Source organism: Oryctolagus cuniculus, chromosome 8 (assembly GCF_964237555.1).
Source record: "Oryctolagus cuniculus chromosome 8, mOryCun1.1, whole genome shotgun sequence".
Lineage (NCBI taxonomy): Eukaryota > Metazoa > Chordata > Mammalia > Lagomorpha > Leporidae > Oryctolagus > Oryctolagus cuniculus.
The window spans coordinates 60820053-60835885 of record NC_091439.1 but is presented as its reverse complement, the minus strand read 5'-3'; the positions used below and the strand labels follow the sequence as shown (position 1 = coordinate 60835885).

At 34.8% G+C, this 15833-nt stretch overlaps 1 protein-coding gene across 2 annotated transcripts in view; it reads right to left on the bottom strand.

The window, feature by feature from the left end:
- Positions 1-1511: 1511 nt before the first annotated feature.
- CXXC4 (CXXC finger protein 4) overlaps positions 1512-15833 on the bottom strand; it is a 30031-nt gene continuing 15709 nt past the window's right edge. For both annotated transcript variants that reach the window (XM_051820140.2, XM_002717203.5), the window contains one exon: positions 1512-6562. In XM_051820140.2, coding sequence (XP_051676100.1) covers positions 6518-6562 — 45 coding nt within the window. In that variant the 3' untranslated portion in view covers positions 1512-6517. The remainder of the gene's footprint in view (positions 6563-15833) is intronic.

The following is a 15833-nucleotide window of genomic DNA, read 5'->3' as shown; positions in this document are numbered from 1 at the left end:
ACACACACACACACACACACACAGACTGACTTATCTACACACAACACACACTTGTGTATGTTTGTGGATATAATTAGATACACATACCTTAATTCAAACTAATGTAATTAAATAAAATTATAAGGCAAGTCACAGAAAGATGAAAAAATTTCCTAAGAGATACAATGAGTAAGAATTTTCAGCTGCATATTTTATGATAAATTAAAGGTTAACTGGTACAATTTAAATGATGTTCTTTTCAAACTTCCCCTCTGATTGTACAGGTTTCCATTATATAGAATACTATTCAGAAAAATTGCAAACAGAAAAGTATGATTCAAGCCAGGCAACAAGACTTCCTACTATCTGTTAAAGATATCATATAACTCAGTTCTATATTAGAAATGTTTTAAACTTGGGTTAGATACTTGGGTAAGAGTAGCTCTTGAAAATAGTGTTCATGATGGGGGGAGGGGTAGGCAGTTGGCCTGGCAATTAAGAAGCCTGTATCCAGAGGCCAGCATAGTGGTGAAGCTGGTAAAGCCACAGTCTGTTATGTTGGAGTCCCAAATGGGCATTGGTTCAAATCCCAGCTGCTCCACTTCTGGTCCAGTTCCCTGCTAATGGCCTGGGAAAAGCAGTGGAAGGTGGCCCAAGTGTTTGGGATGCTGCCACCCAGGTGAGAGACCTGGATGAAACTCCTGGTTTTGGCCTGGCCCACCATAGGTCATTGCAGCCATCTGGGGAGTGAACCAGCAGATGGAGGGTCTCTCTCTCTCTCTCTCTCTCTCTCTCTCTCTCTCTAACTCTGACTTTCAGAAATAAATAAATAAATAAAAAGTGCCTGAGTTCAATGGCTGGCTCTGGCTCTTGACTCCAGTTTCCTCCTAAGGCAGAACTTAGGTGCTTCAAGTGATTAAATTCCTGCCACCCACATGGGAGACCTGGCAAGCGGTCATTGAAGGCATCTGGAGAGTTAATCAGCAAATGGTAACTCCCTTCTCTCTTTGCTTTTCAAATAAATAAATAAGTAAACAAACAAAATTGTTGGGATCTTGGAAGGAGATGTGTATTCTGCTTCTAGTTTGTAAAATTATAAAACTTTTAGCCAGAATTAGTTTTGTCACAAGTACTATCTGGTAAATAATACAAAGATTTGAAATTAAGAAAAATTGACTTGAAAACTGGATAAAAATATGAATTGTAAAGTTCAGAATGATAGATTTTATGCCAAGATATTAGAATAAAATATTAGAAAAAATGCAAATAAGCAAAACTTTCATCTATAACCATGTTATTTATGTGCTGTATTTAGTAAATAAAACCTTAAGTTTATGCTCATTGTGTATACTTCAATAACTTTTTCTTCATAAAAAGACACAAAATAAAGATGGATGAAAAAGTGCAAAGCAGTATCACCATAAAACAGACACAAATGAACAACTTTCACCAATAAAAATGCAAGAAAACACATTCTTGTGCAGAAACCACATGAAATGATTTTGTGGCTCAATGTCTAAACACATTATGGAAATACCCCACCCCACCTTTTTGGTTAACTCAAACTCTGTTAAGGAATTGTCCCCTTATCATTACATATGAATCTTCAAGTATTTTTATCCTTGATGGTTTCAGTAAGAGTATTACCTATGATAATCCAATTTAGTATATTATCATGCAGTTATATTAAAGAAATATAGCAACTTACCTGAAAAATTGATGAGTATTCAAGAGCTCCCATAATTCAAGTAGCCTAACTCTTTCTTTTCAGCCTATAATAATCCAATTCTGCTGCCCTAACCCAGATACTTTAAGACTATGATATTCTACCAACAGAATACAAGCCAATATTTTATAAATGTGTAAAAATCTTCTAATATGCTGCTGTATGGACGTGAACTCTTCCAACTATATGAGGTTCTATGATCATAACTATATTAAGAATCTCTAAAATATAAAAAAAAATTCCTACATTTTTCTTATACTTTATAAACCAAGAAAAAGACTTTGTACTATGAAGTAGTGAAATAAGAGTTAAGCACATTCACCACCAACTAATAGGAAACACAATGTGGACCACAATATTCCATAATTTAGAAAAGCAACACAATAAAAATTTCATCTCAGGCTACTGCTTAGAGTAGCTTAAGAAAAACTCCCTTCATGCACATTAATGATCTCAAGTGTCATCACCAGTTATTTCATTCATGGAACAAGGAATGCATAGGATGTTATCTCCTGATGCACTTAAAATGGAGAAAAAAGAAGAAATGTTTGGGTGTATTCAGTTCTTCCTCTGCTTAGGAAGCCTTCTACTTTTGCAGTAAAATATATATTGATTAGAAACATACAAGGAATCATGTTCTTTTTTTCTACCTTTATAAAAAAAAACTTATAAGAAAAACAAAAATGAACATCACTGGTATATTTTATGAGATTTATACACAGCATTCATTCAACTGACATAAGGGTAAGTGTAGATTTCTAAACTTCTTTCATCACATATAAAATTATATTTTCTGGATCATATGTTTATTACTTAAAATCCCACAAATAAAAATTTGTCCATGGAAAAATAGAGATATTTTGAATACTAAAGTCCTTTATTCAACAACACAGAAATTTCACAAAAACAACTTTACTGGGCAAATTGAATGTGATTTTTTTAAGTTTTTTTTTTTACAGTTTTGTACATGCCCCATAAGTGATTTCCTTTAATAAATACACTGTTTTCCAAAACTGCTTTTTTAAATAATTGCACAAGCATACATACACCTTACACAAATATCTATTAGAAAATTTAATAGATAACTGCACAGTTCAGAATAGGAGAACACTGTGAAAGGAGTACATTTTGTGGCCCATGTTCCTGAAATACCTCTGACTATTTTGCAATTGTGAAAGTGGAATCCCTACTAACATGGTAGCTGTCTTTTATTCACTAGGAATACAGATCTCAGTGTGAAATGCCAAATTTAATAAAAACAAATTCTGAAACATTTAGCTGTTACATGAGAACCAACTGTTTGATATCACTGTGAATCTAACTATGATCAAAGACCCACTGCAGCTTTTTGCTGAACATATTTGACCCTCAATAGTGTGTTCATTTAACTGCCTTCCTTTTCTCATTATTTGATTACAGATACTATCAGCTTAAAGACTTTATATGCTTTAGCATTAATTGCACAACTTACATGCCAGGGGTCTGAGTGAAAGGAAGAGAATATTCTTTTCTTATAATTGCTTAATACTAATTCATAGTGAGCCTACCATTGCTTGCTTTCAATGTGTTTAGAATAAGGATGTTGAGTGTTTGAGGTTAAGCAACCAGGACACATTTTTTACACTCTTAATTATTGGTGACTATATTCTCTCCCAAGGATCAATCCATTGTTTCTTTACAAGATGGCCTCTGATTGTACCAGATGAACAGAGTCCATCAGAAAGACCCTTGGTCTGAAGGGCTGGAGAGAGGTTAGCCTTATGATGTCCCTATATTGTTAGGGTATTGAATGACAACTGGGAAGAACATTGGTTCACTGTACAATGTTCCAAGGCCTCAGTGTTTTCCAAGCTCTCCCCAAACACTAGCAGGGTCACACCTGGAGAAGACAAGACACTGTCTACAGTGGACTCCTCTTACAAAAGCTCTTACCCAGTTTATATGACACTTAAGTAAGTTGTACAGACAGTACACACAATCCATGTTACAACTGCTATATTCTGGGTATTCTTGACACTGAATATGAAAAACACAGTGAGAAATTTTTAGAAGCTACATTTCATTGGCATTTTAGAGTCATGAAAAATGTGAATCTTCAAATCATTGCCTACAGGTTACCATGATCTGTTTTGCAAGATCTTGGTACATAAACACATGGAGAAGAAAACTAGAGGGAGGCCAGAGGAGCAGTGTCTTTCTTCAGCATCACCAATGAGAACTGTATATGCACCCTACATTACATAATTAGAGTTTGAACCAAAACACAAAAGTGGATGGTGTAAAAGAACACTATCAAGAATAAAAGCATAAGGTAATTAAAGAAAAGCTACTCCTTTCCATTTCAGTAATTAACATATTTTCTTTCATTAAAAAATGAATTGACGTGTAAAACACCACATCTTACAATATACAGATTCATCAGTTCTATAAGAAAGCAAACAAAACATATCAAAACATGTAACACGAGAATGTATTTTAGACTCTGAGTGAATTGTTACGAGATCTTTGTTACTGTATATCTAATATAGCCTGAACAAGAGTTTGTTTCACTTCTGGAGTAATTATCTTTTTACAAAAAGCAAGGCAAGTTTACCATTCAAGTGTGAAAATAAGTTGTAAGTGATTAGCAAATTGGCGAACAAAAAGTTAACATAAAATATAATAAAATAAAAATGAACAAGAACGAACTCATCTAGCTCTCATTGGTCCCACAGCAGAAATAGAAATTCTAACTGGAAAGCCTCACAGGAACATATAACAAGTAAAAGGCTATCTCAAAATTAATATACAGCATGTTTTGGCCTGTAATCACTTAATTCTTGTCTCCAAACATTGACAGATATAATATATCATGATTTTTCCTGAAGAAAAGCTTTTTGACCATAACTAAAGACCACGTGTTCATACTCCAGGCAAGTCAAGTCTCATTTATTTTTCACACTGGCATTTGTAAGTGCCTTATTCACCCCTTCCCCTAATACTCTAATGATGAAGTGCCCCTTCTGTGTTTTTAATCATCTTTTCTGTCATATTATTTCCCAGTCAAAACTACAATTAGATTTTCAAAAATATTCACCTGCTAGTCTTTCCAAAACTTTACACTTTAAACTTTACACTGCTCTATCATTCTTTCTTAAGTTATTTTTCTTCTCACGATCCATTTTGCTAACATGTTTCAGGACACTAATGGATGTAGTAGGCTAAAATAACTAGCTAGTGGATAAAGAATAAAATATTGCCAAAACATGGCAACTTTGATATTCTGTGTATTTTTGGCAAACTATGTTTTATTACTGAAACTTAAAAAAAAAAACTTTGTAATCTGGCAAAAAAGGGAAAAAAAAAAAAACAAGTAATATTTGTCCTAATTAGACAGTCTTAAGAAGACTTACTAGCATAAGAAAACCAAATCCTGCATGAAAAAGTAGCACACATCCTATGAAGCATTAGTTCTTTTGTGTGTGTATGTGGTGGGGGTGGGGAGAGGGCTGTTTGTATTTGTGGATTCCAGAGACTGTGGCCCTGGTCTTTTTGGAAGTGAAAGCATGGAGAAACAAGGACAGGAATGGGAGCAATGGAGCATTCCATTGAGAGACCAAAGGAAGGCCACTAGTCCAGCTGGAAGAAAGGAAGACAAAAAGAGAGAAAACGCTTCACTTTTATGAATGTGTTTAACTCATTTTGACTGAAAAATATACCCAGCTATGCCTCAAGTCAGGAGGCCTTCAATGTATTCAAGTGTTAAAACTACCCATTTGATAATTAAAACATTTGGTTATTCTTTATTTTTATTTGTCCTACCAAAAATAAAAGCAAAAAATAAAACAAGAAACAAAAAAATTATACAGCCACTGTTTGGCTGGGCAAAATGTCAGACACAGATTTCTCCCCCTAAAATCTGGTACTTTATTCATTAGCCTATAAAATACTGCTTTAAAAAAATTATACAACTGATTCTGCATTTTCCAACTACTCTGAGTACTCCGCCTTACAGTGCAACCCAAGACAAGTCAACTACACTAAGTATTTGGGAGGTATACCCTTCTGTACAGCTCGTTTGTAAGCAATGCAAGTGCATAACCACTACTCTAATATAGTGCTCAAAAGATTAATTGAAACTTTCATAACATCTTCCCCTCTTATAACAATACAACTGAAGGTAATTGCTGGATGCATCACAATCTTTGAGTCTTGTAAAACTTGGCATCAAGTCTCTATGGAAAGATGCATGGCAAAACAGTGCCAGTGCTGTTGCTGCTTCTAGAAACAACTGGCAAAAAATATTTAAAGCTAAAATTTATTGCTCCAGATTTAACTCGCAAAACCATACTGTTGTGTACAAACTGTTAATCTCCATAGATGCTCAGACATGATTGTCTCTTTGTGTCTAAACACACAAAATACAAGCTGCTATCTGTACAGTTTACAGTACTGAAACACATATATTTGAAAATGAAGTATAGATATGTACTTTGCAAAGATACATGATTTTACAGCAGGGGTTTACCCAAACTTATTTTTTACAGCCACGTTCAAAATAGACAACAACTTCACTAGTATCGCTAAGTTACATCAAAGAAAGAATCAGTGTATTGAAAGTAAATAGACTGGCCAATTCCCCAAGCTCCCACATTATTTTTATGTATCTTTTTTCTTTTCTTTTCCTTTTTTTTTTTTTGAAGAAACCCCTATACATAAAATGAAAATAATATCTGGATATTTTCTTCAGTGGTGGACTAAGCAGTTTCTTAAAACAAGACATTAATTTGCCCTTCATTTCCAAATGCCTTGAAAATAAGATTTACTACTGCTTTAAAAGAACCATCGGAATGCTTCAGCGCTGGGAACAGGTGTTCTCTATAAAAAAAAGAGCAAGAAAACAAGTTAAGCTTTCTTTCTATGCCAATATAAAATTAGATTTTTCTCCTTTACACTTCAGCAATATTTTTAGTCACCAATATATAACATAATGACTTGTATGTTGCAACATCTAATAAAGAAAAATATTTAATCATAGAACATTATAAAAATTGGAATAGCAAATTTAATTTCAATTTAACTGATTATAATGATTAGAACGTATTGGTCTTGAAAATATAGGAAGAACAGTTTGGGACATTTACTGCAATCATAATAAAAGAAAGGTTCAAGCTATGAACCAATAACAGGAAGACTGACTAGCACATGCACTTGAAATCTGTATCTAGTTTGCAGGATAATTCTATGATTTTGAGTGGATCATCTTAGTGTAAAGATAAGATTCACATAGGTGGTACAATCACATCATGGAAAAGGAAAGGATTCATTTTTGCCAGCTAATTTTCTACATTAATCAATTTTCACAATATATCCTCATTTATTTATCTTCCTATTCCAAAAGGTATAATAATCCATGCACATTTTCGATGTGAGATATATAAGCATTGTATACAATTAAAATGACTATGATTCAATTACTCTGCCTCCAATCACACTAACAAAACTGCAATCAAAAAATAAAATGTACACCACTGCTTTTATGTACAAAATCACAGCATATGAATACATATGCAACCTATGTAAGGCTGATGCTTAAAATTCATTGAAGTAATTTCTGTATTTTGGAGAGCTTTTTTATGAAAGGACAACAATAAAGATCACATAAGTATTACCTTTATCAGTCATCAATTTTTAGCTATAAAGCATACACTTATATATAATCTAAAGAAATCTTCTCACAAAAGATATCACTATTTTAAGCGGAGTGAGTCTGTATTTTCAACAAAATAATATGCTTGAAGCAAACTCTACTAACCAGTGACACTCAGTGAAATGTAACTATCTCTTGTACCTCAAAAACACTGAAAGTGGTTTTCCAAAGGAGTATTACACTATCACAAAAAAATGAACAAACCTTTAACCAAAAAACTTAATGTAGCCGGCGCCGTGGCTCAATAGGCTAATCCTCCACCTTGCGGCGCCGGCACACCGGGTTCTAGTCCCGGTTGGGGCGCCGGATTCTGTCCCGGTTGCCCCTCTTCCAGGCCAGCTCTCTGCTATGGCCAGGGAGTGCAGTGGAGGATGGCCCAGGTGCTTGGGCCCTGCACCCCATGGGAGACCAGGAAAAGCACCTGGCTCCTGGCTCCTGCCAGGATCAGCGCGGTGCGCCGGCTGCAGCGGCGGCCATTGGAGGGTGAACCAACGGCAAAGGAAGACCTTTCTCTCTCTGTCTCTCTCTCTCACTGTCCACTCTGCCTGTCAAAAAAAAAAAACTTAATGTGACTATGAAGTTTCTGTTAGATAAATGGTAGATAAGCTTGAATTTTCCTCTGTGTGTGACAGTTACAGTAACTCATCATGCCAGGTCCTTCTGTAACATGCTTCATTTGTTCTATTGCATATATTCTGATGGTTCACACAAAGCAATCACATAAAACAAGCTCATAAAACAAGCTAAGAATAAATTTTCCTATAGGTGTAAAAGAAAGAGTGTTGACTTTATTCCTTAAACCAGTCCAACAAGATACATAAATTATAAAATGGCTGGTAAGGATAAATAAGTATACCCCCTTGTACAAAAATGAATATTGCCAGAATATTGAGTATATATACAAAAACATACACACACACACAAACACAAACACATCCCCACACACAATTCTTATAAATACTTCTTAAAACAATGTTAATAGCACTTGAATTTTGTATTTCAGAAAATACAGGAAAAATTCTACTATAAATAATAATTGAAACTAGCTTTTATTTATTTATACCTCATTTACTTGGTCCACATTATCCTACCGTAATATCATTTAAAATAAGTATATTAATTTAATAATATGTTAATTAGAAATTTAAGTAAATAAAATAAGTATTTTGGAAAGCAAACCTACCTTTCACTATTAAAAAGAATTTTTGAAAACTGTCTTCACAACCAACACAATAAATTTCAATATGAGCACATTTAGAACAAATAAATGATATACTATAACTTATCTAAGTTTGTATCTTTCTTTTCTTCTTTATCTTCTTTGGTGTGTGCATATATATATATACATATATATAACTACATACATATAACTTGTAAAAGTATTTTCTAAAATCACAATTCCACTCTTCTAATAAATGTAGTACTGATACTATTTTTTAACTCCTTACCCCTTATGGTTTAATTGGTATTTTCCTTTTCAGCCCACCATACATACCTGGATCCCCACTATTTGATAATGTTAGTGAAGAAAACCCTTTTACTATTTTCTAACACTAACTTCTCAATGATAAACATAATTACTACATATACTGATTACTGATTATTTAGTTCTTATTAAAATAACTAAATGAAGTAATAAGAAACAAGACATACCCATTCTAATAGTCATGTTTTACATACACACACAGAGTAAATGAAAACTTAAAAGTTTGCACCAGATGCTAACTTGCTGACTTATGCCAATTAAGAACAAATTTTATATAAGTATGCAAACTTATATAAATGTAGTCATTTTAACGAGATAAGTTAGATCCAAGCATATCTATGCAATTATAGATCTATGGTTACATATATACATATGAAAAACAAACATGTGCATATATATCCATATATTCACATTTATGTGTATATGTATGACACAGAGCTGCCAACTTACTCTCAGATGCCAACTGGAAACAAGATTATAAATATACACTTATGTAATATTGTATCTTGATAAACATGTTTATGAAAACAGAAAAAGTACATGAAGTACATTTTTAAAATGAAATGAAATCCTCAACGCATCTTAGGTACACATTTAAATCTCTTTTCCAACTTTTTGCTCCTCCTGTACTGTTTTACAGTACTCAATTTTATTTGAAAGATTTAGAAAAGGCAAGCCTAGATAATGCTACGTAGAATGAAGGATCATTGCGATGAGGAAAAAGCTGATGGCTTCCCAAGGTGTGTTAGCACTAATGTAAACAGAAGAAAAGCAGAGCACAGCTTTTCTTTTCTTAAAATTTTTATTAATTTATTTTTATTTATATGAAAAGCATAGAGACAGAGACAGGCATGAAAAGAGAGTTCTTCTATATATTTATTCACTCCCACAACAGCTTGGGCTGGAACCAGCTGAAGGCAGGAACCTAGAATTCCAAACTGATATCTCATGGGGGTAGCAGGGACCCAAGTACATGAGCAATCCTCCTGGTACAGGTTTTCTGTACTAACATCATCTGTTCACAAAACAGCACTGAGATACTATTTTGTGATATTACTGTGCATACAATATTGTAGACCAACCTGTATCTCTAGATACAAAGATATGGACAATTTATTGTAGAGGAAGTGAAAAAATAAGCAAGAACCCATCTTTTAAAAATTATTTCTTCTTTATATTCAAATTCTTGGGATCATAAAACCTATAAATGATTAGTTGGTAAATCGATTAGAGTAAAATATGTAGGAAAATTAGGAAAACCACTGGTTTATTAAATAAAACAAATAAATAAGGCATTCACCAGAAATTTTCAGTAAAGGTTTCTCTAACAGGTCTATATTATTTCAGAATATAAAAAGTAACAAAATTCTTTAGAACACGTATATCCAACCGCCTGTGAAATTTTCAGTAGATTCATTGGAAATTCACTTTTGGTTAAACTGGGTAAAGCAACATTGTTTTAATAGGGAAAATACTGGGTTAAATTATAGCTTTCTGATTAAGTCTGTACTAATTCGGAAACGAATCTTCCTTAATTTTGTAAACTGAGGGTCATCTTGTAAGAGGACTTCTATTTTAAGTGGGGTAAGAGTTCAGCACACCAGCACCAGGGATTAAGGACTCTGACCAGACACCTTTGGATATATAAATTCTAAGTCCCAGTTGGGGAATCAACACTCTTGTTGAGATTAATGTGACTTTCTGGATCTCAGTGTTGATGGCAAAGGATTCTTGTCCTGAAAGGCATGAAAGCCAGATTCCACTGGAAGAGAAGGGGGCGGGGAGGTAAAGAATCTGGTTGAGCTGATCAGCATTGTGTAAGGCAGCCTTCAGTGCTCATGCAGGTGCAGACACTGACAAACAGCAGCCTTGCTCCCAGGAGACCTGGAGAAACCTGTAGTCCCATTCTCTTTTCTCCAGTGCTGTAAAACATGTGCTCCACTGAATTCATCCCTTCACACACAGATACACAATGACCTTCAAGCTTCAAGGAAAGTTTTCTGCTTTTCCCCTAAATAACTTTTAAAAGCAAGGGAACTTCCCTAAATAGAAGAATGAACAATCAAAGCCAAGTACATTTTACATTTATTTTTTTCTTAAAAAAAAGTAAATTAAAAAATTATTGATGTCTCTGATAGAAATATATTTGAGTTTGGTTTTCATTGAACGAGCATGAAGAAAGAATTAATCAACTGAAAATAATTAGGAATCCCAAAAGCTGCCACTTTAAGAACCTGGGCATGTTTCTCTGTTTTGGCACCAGCTTCAGTAGTCATGCGGACTGTACAATCTTCAGGTCGAGGATGCATCTACATATTCTTCTTGGAAATATGTCAAGTCTAATAGAAATTCAGCTCCTAAAATCTGGAAATGAGGCATGTAAATCTGTTCATATAAGGACATGTGAATTAGCCATTCTTAGGGAGATAAAGCTTACAAAATGCAGCAGTGTGCACTACACTATACTTAAAAATATTCAGCTTTTAACAAAGCTAGACTGAGATTTCAAGAGCAAATTAAAAATAACCTTTGATGCTAAAATTATACTTCATAATGCATAAAACTTTAAGATAATGATTATGACACTAAAAATTCCTATAACTAAGGTTAAATGCATCTTTACATAATTTACTCACACATTTCTAATCCAAACCTTCCAGTTACTAACCAACCCTTCAGAATTCTGCTGTGAGACAGGATGACTCTAATACAATGATTTCCAAGTGGAAGTCAGTGTTTTAGAATATTTTTATTCCTGTATAAAATTAATTTCTTATTTTCCCACTCATTATTAAAAAATGCAAGTTATTAAATCATTTACAGATTTCTATCTAAGATTGTGAAGTATGCTTTTTTTACAACCAAAATCAAAGCAATTTCCAGCTGGAGTTATTCAGTACAGTTTCCTTGGTAAAACTTTTTGAAATACCATTTTCACTGTGAAGAATCACACTGCAAGTTTCCTAGAATCCTGCGCATCTAAGATCTTGAAACTGGAAACCCGGACTGTATTTGAGTCTACCTCTAACACTGTAGTTTGAAGACCTTAATGGATAACTTCCATTTCTGAAGCAAGAAACAAAAAGTGTATAAATAAATAGGACAAAATGTAATAATATTCCCTACATTTTGCCTTTAGTCACTCAATCATACATATTTTTGGCTTCATAAGAAACTTGAAAATACTGAGATTTTTAGGATGAGTAAATGAAAAAATATTTCTGACGCTGAAATTTACATTTTTCGATTTGATTCAGAAAGAATGCTAAAACATCGAATAATCTAGATTCTAGAGAAAGAATGTAAAACCTACTTGGGGAAATGGGATATTGTATTGCATGCATGATTCTGTGAATGTGAACACAAACATTAAAGAAAAGTATTACATGTTAATATAAATATTTGAATAGTTCATAATTATGATATAAAATAATATCTGGTAAGGTATCTCCTCTCAATTTTTTAGCAGGAATATTTTCTATATCCTATTTTGAAATAATATATTATGAAGATCACTGCCTAGTAACTATAATAGAATAATTAGAAAGCACTGATATGGAGCTGGTGGTGTGGCATAGTGGGTTAAGCTGCTGCCAGTAACACCAGAAACCCCAAATGAATGCTAGTTTGATTGCTGGCTGCTCCACTTCTGATCCAGCTTCTTGCTAAAGAGCCTGGAAAAGCATCAGAAGATGGCCCAATTATTCAGGTCCTTGCCACCCACCTGGGAGACATGGATGGAGTTTCAGATCCTGACTTCTGCCTGGCCCTTCCCTAGCCATTGCGGCCATTTGGGGATTGAACCAGTAAATGGAGTCAGTCTTTCTCCCACTTGCTCGCTCTCTCTCTCTCTCTCTCTCATAACTCTGACTTTCAAATAAATAAAAAATAAACCTTAAAAGAAAGTAATCACTGGTGTAGCACAGGTTGGTAAGTATGTGAGAACTGACAACTTACAATAAATGAAATGCAATAATTTATTAGACTTTATATTAATAATGCTAATTAGTTTTAAAATATGTGGCTTAATGTAAGTGCATATGGTTTGCACTTTTCTTTTTGACAGGCAGAGTTAGACACTGGGAGAGAGAGAGACAGAGAGAAAGGTCTTCATTTTCCATTGGTTCATCCCCCAAATGACTGCTACAGCCAGTGCACTATGGTTGGCGCACTGTGCTGATCCAAAGCCAGGAGCCAGGTGCTTCCTCCTGGTCTCCCATGCAGGTGCAGGGCCCAAGCACTTGGGCCATCCTCCACTGCCTTCCCAGGTCACAGCAGAGAGCTGGACTGGAAGAGGAGCAACTGGGACAGAATCCGGTGCCCCAACCAGGACTAGAAACCGGGGTGCCGGTGCCACAGGCAGGGAATTAACCAAGTGAGCCGCGGCGCCATCCGGTTTGCACTTTTTAAAATTACACTTCATATACTTCTTTCTTCTGTCCAGTTGTAGATCTGGTTCATATCAATGGTACTTAAAAATTTTGTGCAAAAATAGAATTAAATGTATTAATTTACTGTAGTGCAAAAATAATTTGAGGAGCCAAATGTTTTTTCATAGTACCCAGTAATTGCATATTATGAAAAGCTATGCAGCACTCTGGCCTCAGAATCATCCCTTAAGGCATGCAGATCCGGCTGAAATGCCCATGAGAGTATTTCAGGCATGGAAAGCCAAGACACCCTGGCAAAAAAAAAAAAAAAACCACTAAATGAAAGATCTCCGCGAGTGAGATCACCATGGAAAGAACAGGCCATCAAAGAAGGAGGTACCTTTCTCTGAAGGGAGGAGAGAACTTCCACTCTGACTACAACCTTGTCTAAATATGATCAGAGGCGGTGAACTCAAAAGGCTTCTATAGCCTTGGCAACTCATGACAAGAGCCTAGGGTGATTCCTGATGCCATAAACAAGAGTGTCAATTTGTTAAGTCAACAACAGGAGTCACTGTGCACATACTCTTCATGTAGGATCTCTGTCCTTAATGTGCTGTACATTGTGATTTAATGCTATAACTAGTACTCAAACAGTATTTTTCACTTTGTGTTTCTATGTGGGTGCAAACTGTTGAAATCTTTACTTAATATATGCTAAATTGATCTTCTGTATATAAAGAGAATTGAAAATGAATCTTGATGTGAATGGAAGGGGAGAGGGAGCAGGAAAGGGGAGGGTTGTGGGTGGGAGGGAAGTTATGGGGGGGGAAGCCATTGTAATCCATAAGCTGTACTTTGGAAATTTATATTCATTAAATAAAAGTTAAAAAAAAAAGAAAAGCTATGAATGGATTTCAAAAAAAAATCTGCACCAAAATGAATTCATATTCCATTTTTCCACAAACTTTTTGAGGTACCCTTGAAGGTGACATATACCAGATTATTTTTTCTCATAATTCAGATTCATTTATCACATAATTTTATGTCTTTGGTATAATCACACCTTATTATGGCCATTATCCAGATAAAAGCCTAAAACCACCTCAATATTACCACTAACTGCAACCCCAGACCCCTATTCTGAAGGAGGGAAACACCAAATAAATAACTGGATGATTTTTATGACTCAATTCTGTGGAAGCCTTAAATATGATTATAAGAAGCATTCCCTTTCTTTGGTTTCCTAGTTGACACCTGTGGCCAGTATTTTTCTGATTAATGGCAAAGAATGAGAGATGGCCTTTTCATTACTATTGATTCTCTGTTGGCTGCAGCTCCTGCCTTGAGGACAAGATCTTTGCTCTGCCTCCCCTCCTGTGCTGCCACCATCCCCTCACCTCCACCTCTGTTACAGCACAAAGTGAGAATGTGATAGCGTGGCTTTCTAATGTAAGCCCAGCTAACTTCTTTAGTTGGAAAGATGGAGTTTCTCTATTATGTTGTAAAGAATCAGTCAGGAAAACAACTATACAAGGGAGAGTGTGTGTGGACAGCGTGGAAGTAAGTTAGTAGGAAAAGAAAGGACAGATTAACATGATGATTCACACTGGTCGAGTAATGACACAAAATGGCATCCACTTTTGGTCCTTATATCTATTGAAATGACTTTATTCACAAACATCTCTTGAGGAGTGTCATGTAAAATTATATTTCAATTAAACTTGGTAAAATGCCTCAAACCACATATTTGTAACATGTAAATTTATTATAGTAGAAATGGATGTTAGTGATTAAAATAGTCTGGACATAAAAAATAAACTATAATGATGGTATTATGGTTAGCAGAAAGAGGAAAATTTTTCAATGCTTCACAAATGTAAGAAGTTTTCCAAAATGATTTTATATCCTATTTTTAACTTTACAGGTGAGAGAGTGTGTAAAAGGAAATTAAAAGTAAAATTGAGATGAAAAAAGCAAAAATAGGGCAGTTATTCAATTCAGTGGTTAGGTCACTGCTTAGGCCACCCACGTTCCATCTCATAGTGCCCGCTTTGAGCCCTTGCTCCTCAGCTTCTCATCAGTTTCCTGCTAATGCATACCATGGGAGGCAGCAGATGGAGGCTCAAGTATTTGGCTCTCTGCCACCCATGTGAGAGGTCCAGACTGAGTTCCAGACTCCTGGCTTTGGCCTGGTCAGCCCAGCCCTGGCTGCTGCATATATCTGGGGTTGACCCAGTAAATTGAAGATCTCAATCTCTCTTTCTCTCTCTTTCTGTCTCTCTTCTGTGCCCTTGCTTTTCAGATCAAAAAAATGAAAATAAATATATAAACTAATTAACAAGCAAAAATAGGCTAATAAACCAATACTATAGTATCAAGAAGGAAATATTATTTTATCCATATGCATTCATGTATTTATATTACATTTGTATGTATGTAATTCACATAAACATATATGGTTACAGAATTTGAAAATATGTTTGTATACATATGTGAATATCTGTGCATTAAAGTTCAATAATTCAATCTCCCTTTGAAGTCACTCTAGTAATTCCTAGTGAATATGGTACCTTTCAATGT